This window comes from Garra rufa, chromosome 2 (genome assembly GCF_049309525.1).
Source record: "Garra rufa chromosome 2, GarRuf1.0, whole genome shotgun sequence".
Classification (NCBI taxonomy): domain Eukaryota; kingdom Metazoa; phylum Chordata; class Actinopteri; order Cypriniformes; family Cyprinidae; genus Garra; species Garra rufa.
The window spans coordinates 53,164,462-53,184,144 of NC_133362.1; the positions used below are offsets into that span (position 1 = coordinate 53,164,462).

General features: G+C 39.2%; 1 protein-coding gene across 1 annotated transcript; it reads right to left on the reverse strand.

Annotated features, from left to right (window-relative positions):
• Positions 1–10,762: 10,762 nt before the first annotated feature.
• LOC141325604 (uncharacterized) lies at positions 10,763–13,477 on the reverse strand. The gene has a single exon (XM_073834381.1). It carries the CDS (start codon positions 13,252–13,254, stop codon positions 12,268–12,270), a length of 987 nt encoding a protein of 328 aa, XP_073690482.1. The 5' UTR covers positions 13,255–13,477; the 3' UTR covers positions 10,763–12,267.
• Positions 13,478–19,683: the final 6,206 nt, after the last annotated feature.

The window sequence follows — 19,683 nt, forward strand, 5'->3', positions numbered from 1 at the left end:
CAATGCAAATGACAGTCAGTATAATTTTTAAGTCATCAACCTTTAGGGTATAATTCGAATTTTATTGAACAAACCTCCTAATGATAACAGTATTTATTTCAAAAATAAAAAACTGAAAATGCACTGTTCCACATTATTATGCACAACAGAGTTAAAACATTGTATAGGTTGTAAAGAACTGAAAATGGGCATTTGCTGAATTTGCAGCATTAGGTGGTCATATTTACTGAAATCTAAATCTATTTCAATCAAAAACATCCTAACTGGGCAAGTTACATCTTAACATAGGACCCCTTCTTTGATATCGCTATCACAATTCTTGCATCCATTGAATTTGTGAGTTTTTGGAGAGTTTCTGATTGAATTTGTTTGCAGGATGCCAGAATAGCCTCCCAGAGCTGCTGTTTTGATGTGAACTGCCTCCCACCCTCATAGATCTTTTGCTTGAGGATGCTCCAAAGGATCTCAATCTGGTTGAGGTCAGGGGAGGATGGTGGCCACACCATGAGTTTCTCATCTTTTATGCAGATAGCAGCCAATGACACAGAGGTATTATTTGCAGCATGAGATGGTGCATTGTCATGCATGAAGATGATTTTGCTACGGAAGGCACAGTTCTTCTTTTTGTACCATGAAAGAAAGTGGTAAGTCAAAAACTCGACATACTTTGCCGAGGTCATTTTCATACCTTTAGGGATCCTAAAGGGGCCAACCAGCTCTCTCCCTATGATTCCGGCCAAAAACGACACCTCCTTGTTGTGGTCGCAGCCTTGTTGGGACATGTTCCATCCACTACTCCATCCATCTGGACCATCCAAACATGCACAACACTCATCAGTAAACAAGACTGTTTGAAAATGAGTCTTCATGTATGTCTGGGCCCACTGCAACCGTTTCTGCTTGTGAGCATTGGTTAGGAGTGGCCAAATAGTAGGTTTATGCTCAACTGCAAGCCTCTGGAGGATCCTACACCCTGATGTTCGCGGGACTCCAGAGGCACCAGCAGCTTCAAAAACCTGTTTGCTACTTTGTAATGGCATTTTAGTAGCTGCTCTCTTAATCTGATGAATTTGTCTGGCAGAAACCTTCCTCATTCTGCCTTTAACTGCACGAACCTGTCTGTGCTCTGAATCAGCCTCAAATCTCTTCACAGTACAATGATCACTCTTACATTTTCGTGAAATATCTAATGTTTTCATACCTTGTCCAAAGCATTGCACTATTTGACGCTTTTCGGCAGCAGAGAGACCTTTTTCTTTCCCATATTGCTTGAAACCTGTGGCCTGCTTAATAATGTGGAACATCCTTCTTAAGTACTTTTCCTTTAATTGGGCTCATTTGGCAAACTATTTATCACAGGTGTCTGAGATGCATTTCAGTGATCCAAAGAGCCATGAGACACAATACCATCCATGAGTTTAATTGAAAAACAAAAAACTGTGTGTTTATGACACTTACATACAATTTGCATAATAATTTGGAACGCGGTGTATATATATATATATATATATATATATATATATATATATATATATATATACATACACACACACACACACACACACACACACACATACATACAGTCATGGACAAAATTATTGGCACCCTTGGTAAATATGGGCAAAGAAGGTTGTAAAAATAAATCTGCGTTGTTTCTCCTGTTGATCTTTAGTAAAAAAAAAAGATCTGCAAAATTCAAACATTTCATTGAAAATAAACAATTTTAAGTGGGGGGAATATAATATTATGAAATAAATAGTTTTCTCTAATACACCCTAGCCATAATTATTGGCACCCTTGTATTAAAAACTTTCTGCAACTTCCATTTGCATGAAAAACAGCTTCCCCCTTCATGCCTGATGAGGTTTGAGAATATATGGCAAGTGATTTTAGACTATTCCTCCATACAGAATTTCTCCAGATCCTTCAAATGTTGGTGCTCACTCTTCTTCAGTTTATCCCACTAATCTATAGGATTCAGGTCAGGGAATTGGGATGGTTGTGGCAGAATCTTGATTTTGTGTTCAGTGACCAGTTTTTGTGTTGATTTTGATGTTTGTTTTGAATCAATGTGGTGATGGAAGATCTAACCATGACCCATTATAATATTTCTAACTGAGCAAGTCAGTTTTACCTTTTTTATCTGTTGGCATTTGATATAAAACATGATTGCATGTATCTGAACAAGATGTCTAGGACCTTTGGTGTAAAATTAGGTCCACAAAAAATAACATCTGGTGATATATTTAAATGTGGACATGGGGCACTTTTTTATCCCTGTGTGCACCAAACCTTTAATGTGTTCTAGCTCCAAAAAAGAAAATTCTCATTTCATATGGCAATAAATGATGTTTCACTAACAAAGTTCGGGAGGAGCGCGTCAGATACTTAGCGTAAACATCACAAGAGGAACCCACTCAAGTCAATCAATGCCATAGGTATAAATACAGCTGACTCACCTCTATTCACCTGACGGTTTATCAGTATCCCTCCACCACCCCTACTCCGCACTTCGAGTTCTCGCTACTCCCATGGGGGGTTCTCTGGGCTCGGGACGCTCGGAGCCTTTTTTCCGGACAGCACTCCGATCATGCACTACCATACTCCGGCTAATTATATGTAAGTGTGAACTCGTAAAAAGCCAGTCCTGGCTGAAGTTCCAGTATGGTAAATTAATATGGTGGAGTTTGTTTTTGCATGAGAGCAGATGATTTGTTTCTTGAACAGTGAGTACATTTACATGGACAACAATATTCCGATTTTAAAGCGATTAAGTCAATACTCTGATTAAGAAGTAATAGTAGAAGTAAAAAAACTGATATTTTTTATTAATTTAATCCGACTAAAGTCATAATCTGAGTATACACAAATCGAATTAAGACAGGTGGAGTATTCCTATTTTAGTCGCATTATGGAAGACATGTACACACCTTAATCACCCTATTCCCCTTGTGTAGGACTTTTCGCCACATTTTGTGACAGGATACACACTAATGCTGCGTTCCAGGCAGGTTTTTGAGCTCGTAAATCACATCTTCAAACCACGACTCAGGACTTTGTAGCATTCCAGGCAAGTCACGCCAAGCATTTATTATTTTTATAGTATTAATAATTTGATTGCAACGTTATATTGTCCTAAACTCAATTTTTCCACCGTGTGCCACTTGCATAAACACCACACCCCTAGAGGCTTTATTGTTGTTTCTCGTGCTATGTCACATCAGAACTCGGAACTGGGAGTACGTCGATCTAGTACGAGTTCACGGGTTTGACTGCCGTTCCAGTGCACTTTCACGGGTAGAAGTTTGGAAAAACACGGGTAACGGGTTGTCTGGAACGCGGCATAACGCTCTCAGTTGGTTGCACATGCATATGCTTTGGTTTCATTTTTATTTATTTATTTTTTGCTACAACATGGGCCTAATCAATGCTCATTGCTGATAAATAGTTTGTCTGTTATCATAATTTATAGTTTTATGGTAACGTATTTAACATTCAACCCGTTTTTTTTCATTAGTATTATTTGTTAGTATTTATTTTAATTTTGTGAACGGGATTTCCGCTATTGGAATGTCTTAGGATGCTTTTCACTTTTACTTTCGAATTCATGATCTTGGTTTTGCTTACATATATAAGGCTACACCTATCAATTTTAAGATTAAACAAATTCTTAAAAGATGGATTTGTTATTTTTAATTAAACAGCATAACAAAAATAAAATAAAACTAGCTTATATAGCATTTATTAACAAAAACTAATAAGACGAGGCATGGACTCCATCACATGCTGTGTTATATGCCGACTAAACAACTTATTACAGGGCGCGCAAACACTGAGCAATCAAAATAATTAATTAAAAAAATAAAATAAAATAAAGCCTCCAAAGCGTAATGTGAGGTAAACGGCAAAGATAACAGGGTTTTCAAAATGAAAACAAACAAAAAAAGTAAAACTAAACTGGCTTTCGGTGACTGTGCTTGCGAGTGTTTTTTTTTTTTCTCCTAAAAACTGTCGACTGGCTCTGAAACGGTCGCTGTATGGAGCAGACCAGCATGCACTCGCACAAATGCGACCACGGCAAATTTTAACTCACACATTCTAAAAAATGTGTTGCATATGTCCAGAGCCACTTCAAGCTTTTGTAAAATTAAAACCGAAACATCCAAACGTAACGAAGATAAACTGATAGCGTCGCGTGTGGACGTAATGATGTGTGTCATTAATCGATCTATGCACTATAACATGTAAAACGGGAACATGAAAGGAATATTCTAAAAGCAACTCATGTAAACAGCTTAATCATATTATTGTCTTATTCAGAATAAGGTCATTAATTAGATTACTGGTGTCCATGTAAACGTAGTCAGTGTCTGAAATGACTTGTTGTGATGGAGGTGCAGTTTTCCTTTATTTTTTATATTTTTTATGACACTAAAATTCAACTGATTTCTGCAATTTTCCATCTGTGATCTTTGAAGAGTATTTGGCCACTTAAATTGTTCTCTTTGCTGCACATTAAGACAATATTGACACAAATCATGTTTCAAGCTGATTTTTAACATCTCCAGTCCATTAAAACTCCTTATTTCCTGATGTTGGAAATGAGAATATTTAATGTTTTAAGTATTTTCTTAAAGCCACTTTGTATTGTGTTCGACACATTATACAGACAAGACAGTGTTACTACTAAAACTCAAGCAGCAGTTTCCTCCATCTCCACTATCGAACGACCCGTGTTTTGCGGTCACGCATTGGCTGTTGTGAAAGTGCTGATTTAAGCACATAGCGTCATCATCGCGATTTAAAATCTTATATTCAAACATGTTTGATTTGATCGGGGCAGCCCCGATCTGTGTGCTTGCAGATCGGGAGGTGCAAGATTCGATCTTTGAACGCCTCACATTACAAGATAATCTGCGCCGAACATCGGGGCCGATCGAGGTGCTTGACAAGATTTTTCTTGGGGAAAATCGGGGCAAAATCGAGCTAAGACTACTGTAGTGTGAGCCGGGCTTAAGAGTTCTCCTAAATGGCAGTAAAAGTTTTAAGCAAAGAGTTTTCTCTTAAAACCTATTCACAAAGCTTTTGAGACCAACTTTTACTAAGGAATAGAGAGAAGTCTTAAGCTAAGAGTAAAGGCGGGGTTGACCTCATTGCTATGGATGATGTCAGCATGCTATCTAACTATGCACACTGTGATTGGCTGATAGGGGAGAGATTTATTCATAAAATATTGTAGAGGACAATATTATGTTGCCATATTCAAATAAAAATACAAAAATTAAGATGTTGCCACTAATGTCAATTAGTGTCAATAATTAAACAATTGTCAGCCTCTTACATGTGTGCTTCTCGTAAACAATTAGCTGATATGCATTTAAACAACATTTTAATTGACGGACTAGAATAATCATGGCTGATAGCAAGACTTCCAAACATAAAAGAAAATTTAACTGGACTGAAGAACAGCTTCTTACCCAACCATTTAATGAAAACAAGGATATAATCAAAGGAAAATTTGGAGTATGGATAACCTCCAAAACCAAAGAAGATGTGTGGGAAAACATATGTGTGCCAATAAATGCAACATGTTCCTAAAATGTTTACATTCCAAGGGAGATAGCCAGCAACAGCATTTTAGCCCTGCTAAAAAAAAAAAAAGTAAACCATTACAAAATTGTTTAATGTTTTTACTGGTTAAAATAGAAATTGTATTGGTTTTATTGGTAACTGTAATGGTTCCTGTTGATTGTTGATCCTGTTCCTGATAATTGGTCACCTTCTATTGGTGGCTTGTTATAACCACTAAATCCTTATGGAATATGTCCCAAAAACAGTACAGGAAACCATTTATTAATGATTTTAATGGTTAAAAGTTAATGGTATTTGTAGTGGAAACAATTAGAATTTCTGTGATGATTGTTTTTTTTTTCATCAGAGAGGTTAGGCCTAGTTTGCTATTTGGTCTTAGTGACTTAGCAATCCTCTTCACTACTCCTAACGTTTTACAGATTTAGGAGCTAGGTTTAGCGCTAGAATGCTTTGTGAAATACTTTTAGAGCAAACATTTAAGAGTCCTAAATTTAGGATTGACATGCCCATTATTTTTAAGATTTTCTCCTAAATCTGCAAGTTTTTAGCTACTTTTAGCCTTAAGATGTTTCGTAAACACGGGCCCTGACTTAATTCTTAATTTGTGAAGCTGTGGAGCTTCAGCACCACGGACAGCAGCCGATCCAGAGCAGCAGTGGACCTGACGACTACCAAAGCAACAACAGACATCCATGCATTTCAGTCATGACTTTGTTTGGTTTACTGCTGCATTTTCCTAAATCTTGATATGGGAAGGTAAAATTAATCAAACTTAGCTACTACTAGTTTTTCATCAATGTATTCAATTATCTAAAATGTAGCAGCAATATCTGTGTTAAATAACAAGGTTTCTAGGCAGTTCTGACATTCTGAATTTCCTATGACATTCCTGAATCAGTAAATACATTAATAAACAAAACATTGTCCAGTTGTCAGGTGTTCAAGTTCAAGCAAAACATTGCAACAATACATCAATTTTCATTGATATGGGGATGCTTCTGTGGCATGGGCACCTCACTTTTAGGATGTACAATTCTCAAAAACCCATCAAATATGTAATAAAACAGGGTACTGTCGAAAATGCTGTTAGGGAAAGAGTTAAAATACTTTTGAAATTGTCTTTTGCACCAAGCATGCATTTGAAACTCTCACTGCACGCAATTGGATAACGCCACGACCAATCACAACAATACATGGTGTGACGTATCCAGGTGTTAGTGCCCCATATGCTTAGCTACCAGCGGAGCTAACTGATAGATTAAACTCTTGCCATATCCAGTCGCCAAAACAGCAAAAACGTCCTTCTTGCAAAGGAACGATTCGAGCGCGGTTTTCTGTTCCTCTTTTATATGAAAAGCCAAGTATAACTTGTTCATTGTAGCGGCCAAAGTCGTTTCAAAGAACTGGTGTTCATCTGTAGCCATCATTCAATGTTTACTAAATGATTCCAGACGTCGCAGCGCTGTCATCAGCTTAGCTCGCCTCTGGCCCGCCTACATCAGATACACCGATTTGATTGGTTCCCAGAACTGCTTACGTAATGCAGTAACGTGCATCATTGCTTGATGCCAGAGTGTCTTGCAGAGACAATTCAAATTGTGCTCTCGCCAGACCTCTGGATTTCCAGGGTAGTGCATTAATGTAGGTTATGCAACAATGAACAAAGTACATCGAGGTGAGTTTAAGTAAACTGCAAAAACTATTCGTTAGTAATAGATACAATAAAAAAGTTGTATTCTAAAACATTTTTAAATTTTGTCTCGTCCTATAAGATGATCCTATAAGACAATTCCTAATGGTATCCAAGGAACGATTCCAAAATATGATAATTCTAATTGGAATCCTTTAGGGAATATTTTGCAGATTCTGAAAAGGAGGAAAAGTGTTGACCTAAACTTCCTCACATATAGTTGTTGTTATGAATTAGCTTAAGAGGGAAATGTATATAAATAGTAGACATCACTTCTGCATTCAAAGTGATGCCCATCTGTCCAGATTCATGGCACTTATTCGGGATACATTGGCTTGGAAAAATTTATTTCGCCGTCCGTTTAACATTCGGATGCAAAAGCAGCCCCAAAATCTTCGACATGTTATCAGAAGCTATTTGCTGGATTTTGTCGAACAACTACGCAATTCCGCACCTCATTCACCTACTCGATGATATTCTAGTCATTTCACCCCCCAATGCAATCCCTGCCGCCCATAATCCTCACAGCCCAAAAAGTTTTTTCCGAGCTCGGGATCCCCATCGCTCAGGAAAAAACCATGGGACCCGCTACCTCCATCGAGTTCCTCTGCATCAATTTAGATTCGGCCAAATTCCAGACCTCCCTTCCCAAGGAAAAGATCGATAGAATAATTCTCGTCTCTTCCACTCTCCTCAGCAGCCCAAGCTGTTCTAAAGGTGAACTCCTTTCTTTGCTCGGGCATTAAACTTCGCCATGCGCATTATTCCCCAAGGCCGCCCTTTCATCTCTCATCTCCTCTCGCTCGCCTCCTCGGTTCACGCACTCGAGGACTTTATTTCGTTATCCCATGCGTGCCGCGACGAACTTAGGCTATGGATAATGTTCCTCAAACAATGGAACGGCCTTTCCCTCTTCTATAACAACCTCATCTCGTCTCCCATTTACATTCAGCTATTTACTGACGCAGCCCCCTCAACTGGTTTCGGGGGTTTTTACCAAGGACGTTGGTTCTCATCTCCATGCCCCTCCCAGCTGCAGGGCTCTCCCCAGTCCTCCGCTTTCTTTGAGTTGTACCCCCTCGTGGTCACAGCCTTTCTATGGGGGAACGAATGGGCCTCCAAAAGTATTCTAGTACGTTGCGACAACGAAGCGGTTGTCCACTGCATTAACAAAAACCGTTGTCACTGTCCCGCCCTCACGCCTCTCCTAAGACGTTTAATATGGATCTCAACATGCGACCAATTCTTAATAATCGCCAAACACGTTCCAGGCGCAGACAACCAAATTGCTGACTCTTTATCTCGCTTTCTGTTTCAGAAATTCAGGAAGCTGGCTCCAGAGGCGGACCCATCCCCAACTCCAGTTTCTCCTTATTCAGAATTAATATTCCCATGACCCACCTACTGAAACCTCTCCTCGACGCTTCTCTCAACACTTTCCTCCAAGCAGTTTCTCCCAGAACTCTCCAGTCATACATAACAGCATGGAGATGCTTCAAGGCTTTCCACCTCTCGTACAATACACCATTCCCTGATTTTTCGCTACTTTCAATTACTTCATTTATCTCCTTCATCAACAGCGTAAAGGGCCTCCAAGTCGGGTCCATCAAGGGCTACCTCAGCGGTGTCCAATTTTTTCATAAACTGATATTCGGCGCCCCCTCGCCCGAAATAGGTAACGCACAAACCTCCCTTCTGATCAAAGGGATCCAACGTTCTCGGCCCACCCGACCCGACCCTACCCTACCCTCGTCAACCCATAATGCTAGACATCCTCACAAGATGTATCCACACCCTCCGCACAGGTTACCAACCCCCTAACACCGCTCGCACACTCGACACCGTGTTTATTCTAGCTTTTTTCGGGTTCCTTCGATGTTCAGAACTCACCACCTCCTGCAAATTCGACCCCAATTCCAACCCTACCATCTCAGACTTAACAGTACTCGACAGCGAAACAATTTCTTTCTTTATCAAACAAAGCAAGACAGACCAAGTAAGAAAAGGCCATCTTATTTACATCTTCAACCTCTCTTCTCCAATCCAACCGTACCAGACCGTCCTCGAATTCCTCCGCCTTAGAAATTCCCAGGCCAAATCCCCCCACGAACCCCTATTTCTAGATGAATCCAAAAATCCGGTCACTCGCTTCTGGTTCCAAAAACACCTCAAATCCGTCCTTCAATCGTCAGGCATCCCAGCAAAAAATTTCTCTGGTCACTCCTTCCGCATCGAGGCAGCAACTTCAGCAGCCCAAAAAGCCCTCTCCAAGCAGCAAATCCAAACTCTAGGAAGATGGTCTTCAGAAGCCTTCCAAAGCTACATCAGAACTAACCAATTTCACATCAAAGAAAACTCTCATCAGCTATCAATCCACACAATTTTCCCCTTCCGCCGAATGGGTGGGCGGGCCCTTCCGCCCCACCCCACCATTCGATGCCGTGAGCCTTGGTCTCCCATCGGATGCCGCAGGGGCCCCCCGGTCAGACATTCGTATGTTGCGACACCACAGTCGGCAGGGCCTACCCGTCCGACAAGAGCCTTGGTCTCCCATCGGATGCCGCGAGAGCCTAACCGAACTCGCAATTTTCCGTTCCGTCTGCCCTGCAATTACTAACTCCTGTCAAACGCTACAACAGCGTTCCTGTCAAGCAAGACTGGCCCCTAAAGTTCCGTCAAATAAATAAATAAATACTTTTAGATCTTCCCATCCCTGACCTTTTCCCTTCTACGGTCGGCGAGGCATTCCAGTCTGATGCCGTGAGCCTTGGTCTCCCGTCAGGCACCCCAGGAACCTCCCGACCACTCAACTTTACCATTCCGTCGTACGTTCAGCGGGGCCCACCCGTTCAATGCCGTGAGCCTTGGTCTCCCGTCGGACGCCACAGAGGCCCCCCATTACCGCAAGCTGCTCCTGTCAAGGCAACTCAGGCTCTCCTGGTCAGGCCCCAACTACGCTGCTCCTCCATCGGCCGGTAGGGCTCACCCATTCCAACGCTGTGTGCTCCCGTTGAGTATCGGTTTGAGCCCTCCCGAACGGGCGCCCCAAAATCTCAAAAAAAAAAGAAAAAATACCAGCAGCCGGTAGGGCTTACCGACCTGATACCTCTCCCATCAGGAGTACGTAGGCTGTCCCAGCCAGCTAACCAAGCGACTTCTCTCTCTAACAACAGCCCCCGTCAGATCTCAGCGCTTTGGGGGGGTCTTTAGTCCGGCGGCTGTCCTACTTTCCATCGCTTATTGGGGGGTACTCTAGGTTCGGGCCATTTCCGAGCTCGGAGCCCTTCCCTGGACAGCACGCCAAACACGCTTTACATACTTCAGGTAATTATATGTAAGTGTGAACTCGTAAAATAACATTCTTACAGTATTAATGCATTAGAGCATGTAGCTTGATCAGAATCGTAAAGAGACATTAATTTACAAGGCAGAATCAGAACCTCATGTAATTAATTTACAAGGCAGAATCAGAACCTCATGTAATTTGTGCACAAGAGTTTTATTAATTAAGGACTAACACATGACTAATCAACAAACAAACAAACATACAATCACTCATACATGGAGGAAGGGCAAGTCAGATTGGATAAATGGAGCCATTAGAGAAACAAGAAAAATTACGCTATGAGAAGAGTCACTTAACCACCTGAATGAAACCATCAGTGCCGTTTTACAAAGGCGTTTGCAAATTAAACTTTTTAAACAAATTAAACACATATGTTTGTTTAGTTAAATGTATGATACTTGCATTGCCTTGGTCGTTGACGAGTGTTTGGATGTAGTCTTAGATGAAAGTCTTGATGGTTTCAAGGTTTTGGACTTGGGATCACATTTTTATGGGTTTAAGGAGCGATGAATTTCAAAGGTGTCCTGGTTCTGTGGTGATTGGGAGTTTCTTTCAAGGTGGAAAGTGAAGAAGAATGATGAGCTGAGAGAGAGAGACCTAGCTGAAATCCTGTGATCTTTGGGGAATGAAAAGACAAGGCTGCAGGGCCTGGCGCAGGCTTGGGGTTCTGGAGAGTTCTAGCTCATTTTCCTCATCTTCCTAGGAGTTTAAGGCCTCCCAGGCGCAGAAGCATCGACTCTGGGACTTATCAACCAGAAGATGGCAAGGTGATGAGACACGGGACTAAAAGAACTGAGAAAAGCCAGGAGAATTGAGGCGAGTCACTGTGTGAAGCCTTTATCTCTTTTGGGGGTTACAGTCAGGAGATAAAGGTAATTGGGAGGCCAGGGTAATTGATAATTGGGAGGCTAGAGAGCCAATGGTGACTTTTGCTTTTGGAGGGAAAGTTTACAACTCTTTGTCTGTAAGCATGGTATTCGCATATGTATTGGGATTGGTTGTTCATGCAAAAACTACTAAAGATTCTTAAAACACTAATATGTTGCATAGGTATCAAAAGATAACATACACCTTTTAAATCATCAACAAATTCAATGAGACCAAACATCTTATTTGTGATGTTATACTACATAGTGATCATAACACATGCATAAAAACATTTTACAATACAAAAGACAAAATAAATGAACAGTAATAATATACACAATGATCTGAGGATATGTGTGTTCGTTCACAGAAAGTTTTTTTTTTTTTAAGAATTAATGAAAGAAGTCAGTTCCCATGGCAGTATGTGTCCTTTTTAGAGTATTAGTTGGGGAAAGTTCTCTCCACATTCTTTTGAGTCGTAAAGTTTATTTGGTCTGGCAGAGGAGTCCTGGTTGCCATAGTAAGACCATTTGTAGACATTATGGCAGCCAGTGTTGTGGATTGGGTGAGGGGGGTCTGTGATCATTTGTTAATCTAATAAAAAATATATATATTATTTGGTAAATCTAATGAACAACTGTGTCTGATTGGTCCGGACCCTACATTGTTTTTTTTTCGAGCAACAAAGAATGTCGGTTTGTAGAGTAATTTACAACAGCTTCAGATGTGGCTCAACCAATCAGAATCAAGGACCAAAACTGTTTTATACATTTTAGTTGAAACTCTTTCCACACTGAGGGGATCTGTCAGCCTTCTCTCTATTGTGAATTTTAATGTGCCTGTTAAGATTTTCTTTTAGAGTGAAACTCTTTCCACACTGTTGGCAGATAAAAAGGCTCTCTCTATTGTGGATATTCATGTGCTTGTCAAGGTTTCCTCGTTTACTGAAACTCTTTTCACATTGATTGCATGTGTAAGGATTCTCTCCAGGGTGAACTCTCAGGTGGACTCTAAGGTTTCCAGGATTACTGAAACTTCTTCCACACTGATGGCACGTGAAAGAGTTATCTCCTGTGTGAATTCTCATGTGAGTTTCAAGGTTTACTTTTCGAGTGAAACTCTTTCCACACTGTTGGCAGATGAAACGCTTCTCTCCTGTGTGAATTTTCATGTGAACTTTAAGGTTTGTATTTTGAATGAAACTCTTTCCACACTGTTGGCAGATGAAACGCCTCTCTCCAGTGTGAATTTTCATGTGGTCTTTAAGGGTTCCTTGTTGAATGAAACTCTTTCCACACTGTTGGCAGATGAAAGACTTCTCTCCTGTGTGAATTTTCATGTGGACTTTAAGGTTTGTATTTTGAATGAAACTCTTTCCACACTGTTGGCAGATGAAAGATTTCTCTCCAGTGTGAATTTTCATGTGGACTTTAAGGTTTCCTTTGTGACTGAAACTCTTTCCACACTGTTGGCAGATGAAACGCCTCTCTCCAGTGTGAATTTTCTTGTGGACTTGAAATTCTCCTTGTTCATTGAAACTCTTTCCACGCTGTTGGCAGATGAAAGATTTCTCTTCTGTGTGAATTTTCATGTGGACTTTAAGGTTTGTATTTTGAATGAAACTCTTTCCACACTGTTGGCAGATGAAAGGCTTCTCTCCAGTGTGAATTTTCATGTGGACTTTAAGGTTTCCTTTGAGACTGAAACTCTTTCCACACTGTTGGCAGACGAAAGATTTCTCTCCTGTGTGAATTTTCATGTGGACTTTAAATTCTCCTTGTTCACTGAAACTCTTTCCACACTGAAAGCAAGTGAAAAAAACTCCTAGTTCTTGCCTTTTGAGCTCTTTTTTGTGTAAATGTATTTTCTGACTGTAAGGAACAAAATGATGTTATGAAATTATGTTATGAAAACATGAAGATTCTCAAACTGATCTTTGTCTTCAGTTTCATTCAGATCTTCTCTCTCCTCTTTCAGTGCTGTTGGGCCTAAGGTGGGAAAACAAAGAAATAAAAGTTAACCCCAGTTTAATGCCACAAAGCAGGTAACACCAAAACATGTAGATACTGTATGTAATGCATGTATGCTAGATCTCATATCATGGTGTCCAAACCTGATCATAGTCGGCTGGTGTCCTATAGAGTTTAAGCTGGCTGCTATACAATTTATTCAATCTAATAATAGTTTAGGAAACCTAGATATAGACTGATCTCAATTATGACGTACCATTTTTTTCTTCTAGGGGATCAAATGCAACAAATATAAGAAAGGCAAGGAAAATGGACAAACTCCCCACTCAACGGTAAGATGAAAAATTCATCACACAATAATTCTTTCTGAGGTTTTAATAAGGGGGCCATGATGTTAGCCAACCATAAAAATGGGCTGTTACAGCGAGTCCCAACCACGTTCCTGGAGCCCCTCAACACTGCATGTTTCTCTAATTAAATGATTAATTACCTGGTTCAAGTGTGTTTGATCAGGGTCAGAGCTAAACTTTGAAGGATGGTAAATCTTTAAGAACAGGTTTGTGCACCCCTGCACTAACATGGGGGTGTGAGACAAAAGAGAGACGCAAAATGTGCAGTGTTTGGGGGCCTCCAGGAACATGGTTGGGAACCACTGGTCTGTTACACTGACCTTTTAAATGGAAAATGCCCCATAACTTACTGTAAAAAAAACAAACAAATAAAAAAACCCACATCACATCAGAACATATCCTTTAAAAGAAAACAGGCAATATTTTTACACCAATTGAATGTGAAGTGAGATGTGCTGAAGTATGGTGAATTTATGCTCTACATTTAATCCATCCAAGTGTCTGTGCCCGCTCACACACACGCGCGCGCGCGCGCTCACACACACACACACACACACACACACACACACACACACCCGGAGCACTGACTCTCTCCCACACAAATATTTAACTTTATTATCACTTTAAACATAAAAATACATAGGAAATGCAATGCAAAAAAAAAAAAAACATAGAATACGTACAACTGTGTTTATTGTTTTGTGCCCAAGATTTAATGATGTTGTTTTAAAATATATATTTAAAAAAATTACAAATCTAAAATGAGTCTTTAAGGAACTAAATTAAAAATGAAATAATAGAAAACAGCCTACATTTTAACTGGGAAGAGGAACAGACATTTACTCATTTGAGCTAGTAATTAAGGCTACGTTTACATTAATCCGGATACATTTGAAAATGGAGTTTTAATTTTAAAACGCTCTCCGTCCACACTAGCGTTTCCAAGCGTTTTCCAAAAGTTTCTCATCCACACTGAAACGTAGGAAAACATCAAATTCGCCTTACTGCGCATGCGTAAAGCCTCCGAAATTATACAGACATAATAAGTTTTCACGCAATTCTTCTGGCGGGATAATTTACGGAAATATCTCATCATCCACTAACGCGTCTATATCGCGCTCATTCATATTTTATCTGAAAAGCAGTTGTCTTCATGTTTTGCAGGACAGCAACTGTGAGTAAATTTTCTGTCATCATTTTAGGACCGTAATTTGAAGAGTGTACAAGGTAAATCTCTTTAGCAGCAGTGTGACAGTGAATAGCACAGGCACAATTACTGCTATAAACATAGATATCTATTATATGCGTCACATGACTATAAATATGCGCCATCGTTTTCAAAAGCCTCCGTTTTCACTGTCCACACTACAATGTGAAAACGGCATTTTCAAATTTATCCACTTTGGCCGGAGTTTTTAGAAATAATCGTTTTCTGTGATAAAAACGGGGTTTTCGTGTAAATGAGAGGCCAAACCGCAGGGAAATATCTGCGTCTTCCCTTCGTGTAAATGGGGTCTAAGACTGTATTAGTCAGCTTACATTTTATTTTCATTTACTGCTATGATAAAAAATAACTTACATTTAGGATTATAATTGTACATGTGTCACATTTTATGAACAAAAACAAATATTTTAGCAAAATGTCTACTTTTCCCAGAATTATTGAGCTACTACTATATTGTCTGTTTAGCATGCAGCAGTTTACTAGTGTACTACTCGTTTACTTGTGTAAACCTCATCCACTCCTGACAGTAAACTTAATGTTTGCATGACTCTCTAACATTCACAGATGAAGAATATGCCCTGAGGAAAACACAACATCTCAAATGTATTAAACAATACAAATAGATCCATAACCAACATTAAGGACTGCTTAAAAACAAATGTGCACATCAAATTGCCTTCACTCACTGAACCAGGATCACACTAGTGAGATTGTGTGACCTTAAATGGTCATTTATGGTACCACTTTAACCCAGATTGATTTGTTATTTTATCTCAAGTCAGGTTTTGGACTTTAATCCCAGCTTTTCTTAGACTCTTTTGGAAACAGCCCCCAGAGCTTGACATAACATGACATAAACTGAGTTAAGGTTAGGAGACACTGCCAACTAAAGCATAAGGGCAGTCACATGATTGGAGCTCCAGGGAGAAGCTTGCATACAGAAGCATAATACACCTGGTATGATTGCTCCATGGAGCAGAGGACTTAATCCTCAGAAATGAGAGGGGGACCCAGATGTTTTCTTTGGGAGCGGCGTGCTAATTGGAGAGCAGGGGTGGCGAATGGCAGTCCAGAAGAGCCACAGACCTGCAGAGTTTTGCTTCAACCCTTAATCAAACACACCTGAACAACATAATCAAGATCTGAAGGATTACTAGAAAGCTACAGGCAGGTGAGTTTTAATTAGGGTTGGAGCTGAAATCTGCAGGACGGTGGCTCTCCAGGACCGGAGTTCGTCCTTGAGTAAGGTGAATTTAAAGTTTTCTGACATTTCAGTGTGGATAAGAACCTTTTGAAAAATGCTTGAAAACACTAGTGTGGATGGACAATATTTTAAAACAAAAAGGCTGTTTTCAATTGTATGCGGATTCATTTAGATGTAACCTGGCTGTTTTATGGTTTTAATATTAGAAGCAAATATTGGGTTTATATTTATACACACACACACACACACACACACACACACACACACACACACACACACACAGTGTTTAGGTTAATTATTAATGCATGACGTCATAACAAATGCACACTTTGAAAGCAAGATATTCATTGTTAGTATTTGTCATGTGATCTGAACACTTCTGTTGAATGTCTCCATTTCTGCAATCCTGTGACATTATTCATAAATAAAAATTCATTTCAGCTTTGAGAATTAAAAAAACAACCTGTTTGTGTCTCAATATCTTCATGTTTGACTGTGAAAGCCTCTTGAATGTCTTCACTCTCCTCTTTAATACATGGATCTCTGTTGATCCTCCAGGAGTTTTTTTTCTGTGTGTTTGAACACTTTGTCCTGTTTAAGATGAGAATAATTAATAGAAAGAAAAATGCATGCAAACTAAATCTCTATCTGCTTCTCAATCAGCTCCTGGTTCACTAGTCAGTGCACTAGGAAGACAGCAGAGAGTTAATAGACTTGATTAAAAATATATACAAATTACACAGGACGTTCATATTTAGGCAGGCTATTTTTTAATTACATTTGGTATTCAATTATTTGTTCATATCTAATATATTACACGTTCATGAAATCATTCTCGGTTGTGATTCACTCGTTTGTGTTTGTTGTTGTCGTTTGTAGTCCGCGTGCCGCTGATTCGAATCACTGAATCATTTCTCAAATGATTCGGATTCTCAGTTTCTCTCATCACTTCTTATCATCACACGATTGATTCATGATAGAGAGAGCGAAATGAGACGCACCTTCTCTGTTACTAAAGGCTAACGTTTTGTTTAACTAAATAAGTATCTAAATCACTAAATGAAGCATTGCAACGTTACATTTAGCAATACTGCATTTATTTTACATAGTTTGAAAAAAACGCTTTAATTGATGTAACAGTTTGCATTATATAAAAACACAAAACTACAAACCTTTTTCAGATGAATCACAACAGATGAGGAGCGCTGCGCGTCTTAAAGACGTCACACCATCAGAGCAAAATAAAAGTCCCATTGGTGCACTTCTCTCTAGAATCACAAATACATCATAGAAATGTTGTATATAGAATAGAATATGATGCTTTTCCAAAGTTATTAACATTGTAAATCTAGGAATACTTTTGTCTATTTATTTATTTTGTCATTTAATGTACATTTAAAACACTATACTTTATTTTTTTTATACATTGCCATTAAGTTCACATTAAACTAGTTAATGCGGCTGCGTAACTTACAAAGAGGGTGTGATGGCAAATTTGATCTATCACTCTTTTGACTATTGTAATCAATCTCTTGCTATTTTGTTTGTTTTTGTATTTATTCCTCTTTTGGACAGTCATTGAAACACTGTCAGGGATTTTATTTTTATTTTGCTATTGGGGCAAATGAGGACACAAAAATATATTTGTGGCAGTTTCCATTTACCACTAAAGAAGTTAACAAAACTATGACTATTTAATTTTTAGAGAACCCCGTAAATGTAAAAAAGGATCTATATACAAAGTCACATTATAAAAAAAAGTTCATGTAAATTTCTGCATTCATTTAGGATAAAGAAAAACAGACAAGAGAGATGCATGAGTAAAAAGCCATGTGGTATTATTACTATAATACCACAAAATAATTACTAATTTATTTTCATATAAAAACAGCTGAAATTATATCATGTTTATTAGCAACACAGCACGTGAGTGTGATAACGTGATATCCGTCCTTGATCTCATTTGAGATGCGCCTCAACTGAAATATAGGTGAGAGCAGGCGGCTGAAATGAGGAGAGGAGTGAAATAAGAGCAGTCAAGACAGTTCTGAGCTCTGGTTCATATTAGATCACCTGTAATAAATCAGGTGGATTATCTGGATTATTCTGTAAACAGCTCCGTTCTTGTGATGGACTGGTTATACCAGTGTTTCCCTACTCCAGTCCTTGACCCATTGCATATTTTGTATCTGGAGTTGGGAAATGCTGGGTTAAACAATAAGTTACTTGGATGTAATCTTCAGGTGTTTTGTAGAGAGAGAGTCTGTGGACGCTGTTACTGGGAGATTGAGTGGAGTGGGATGTTTGGTGTGGAGATATCAGTGTCATATAAGAGCATCAGCAGGAAAGGAGAGTGTGATGAGTGATGAGTGTGTGTTTGGACGTAAGGATCAATCCTGAAGTTTGTTCTGCTCTCCCTCTAGATACTCATTTTTTCATAATAACAGACGGGCTGAACTGTCTGTAGTGTCCAGCCATAGAATAGGAGTGTATGTGGATGAGAGTGAACTCTGTCCTTCTCCAGCGTCTCTGACACAATGAGCCTCATCCACACAGTCCACACCACATTCACTCAGACGCTCTATCCTGGGTTTATGCATTTATTGGATCTTCAGTGAAACTGTGTTGATGAATGAGAATAGATTCTAGACATTGCTGTGTAATTTCTCTGTATGTCTGCACTGCAGTAATATATGTATATTTGCACTGTCTGTACTTTTTTTCTGCACTGGAAGCTCTTGTCGCTAAAACGAATTCCTTACTTGGCAATGAAGCTCTTTCTGATCTTGAAAAAAAAAGATTCTACTCATAACTTGTTTTTTATGATATGCCCATGTTCACAGTTGTGTATTACAATCACACAGCTCACTGTCTTCAGTACAACAAACTTTAGGTCTGGAGGATAACGTGGAATACTTACACTAGTCTCTGTGTGGCGTGGCATTGTGTTTTTTAAGGAATTAAGTATTTTTAAGAAGCCAGATCTGCTTTACTGTAGTAGTTGAATCTCCACTGCAGCTCAGCTTGGGCTTCAGTTGTCAGCTGTACTGAGTACTTCATGAAGTCATTTGTTTCTTCACCTTTGAAATGAAAATGTTTGAGGAATTAATATGTATATATACCTGTATCAGTAATCCATAAAAGTAAGGAAGATCAAATAAAATGAACTTTTGCATGAAGGTTTGTGAGAAACGGAAAAGTTGCAACTATACAGCCTTTATCTTACCATTTTTGACAACAGGTTTTTTTTGGTGGGTCACACTGTGGCCTCAGAGCTTCTCCCTTGCTGACAAAGAAAGGGCTAAATAAATAAATGTCATCGTAAATAAGTCAGGAAATAAATAAATGTAAGAATATATAAATAAATAAAAATTAAGTAAATTAACATGGAAAGAAACACTTGTGGACATAAACGCTGTCATAAATTAATGAATCAATA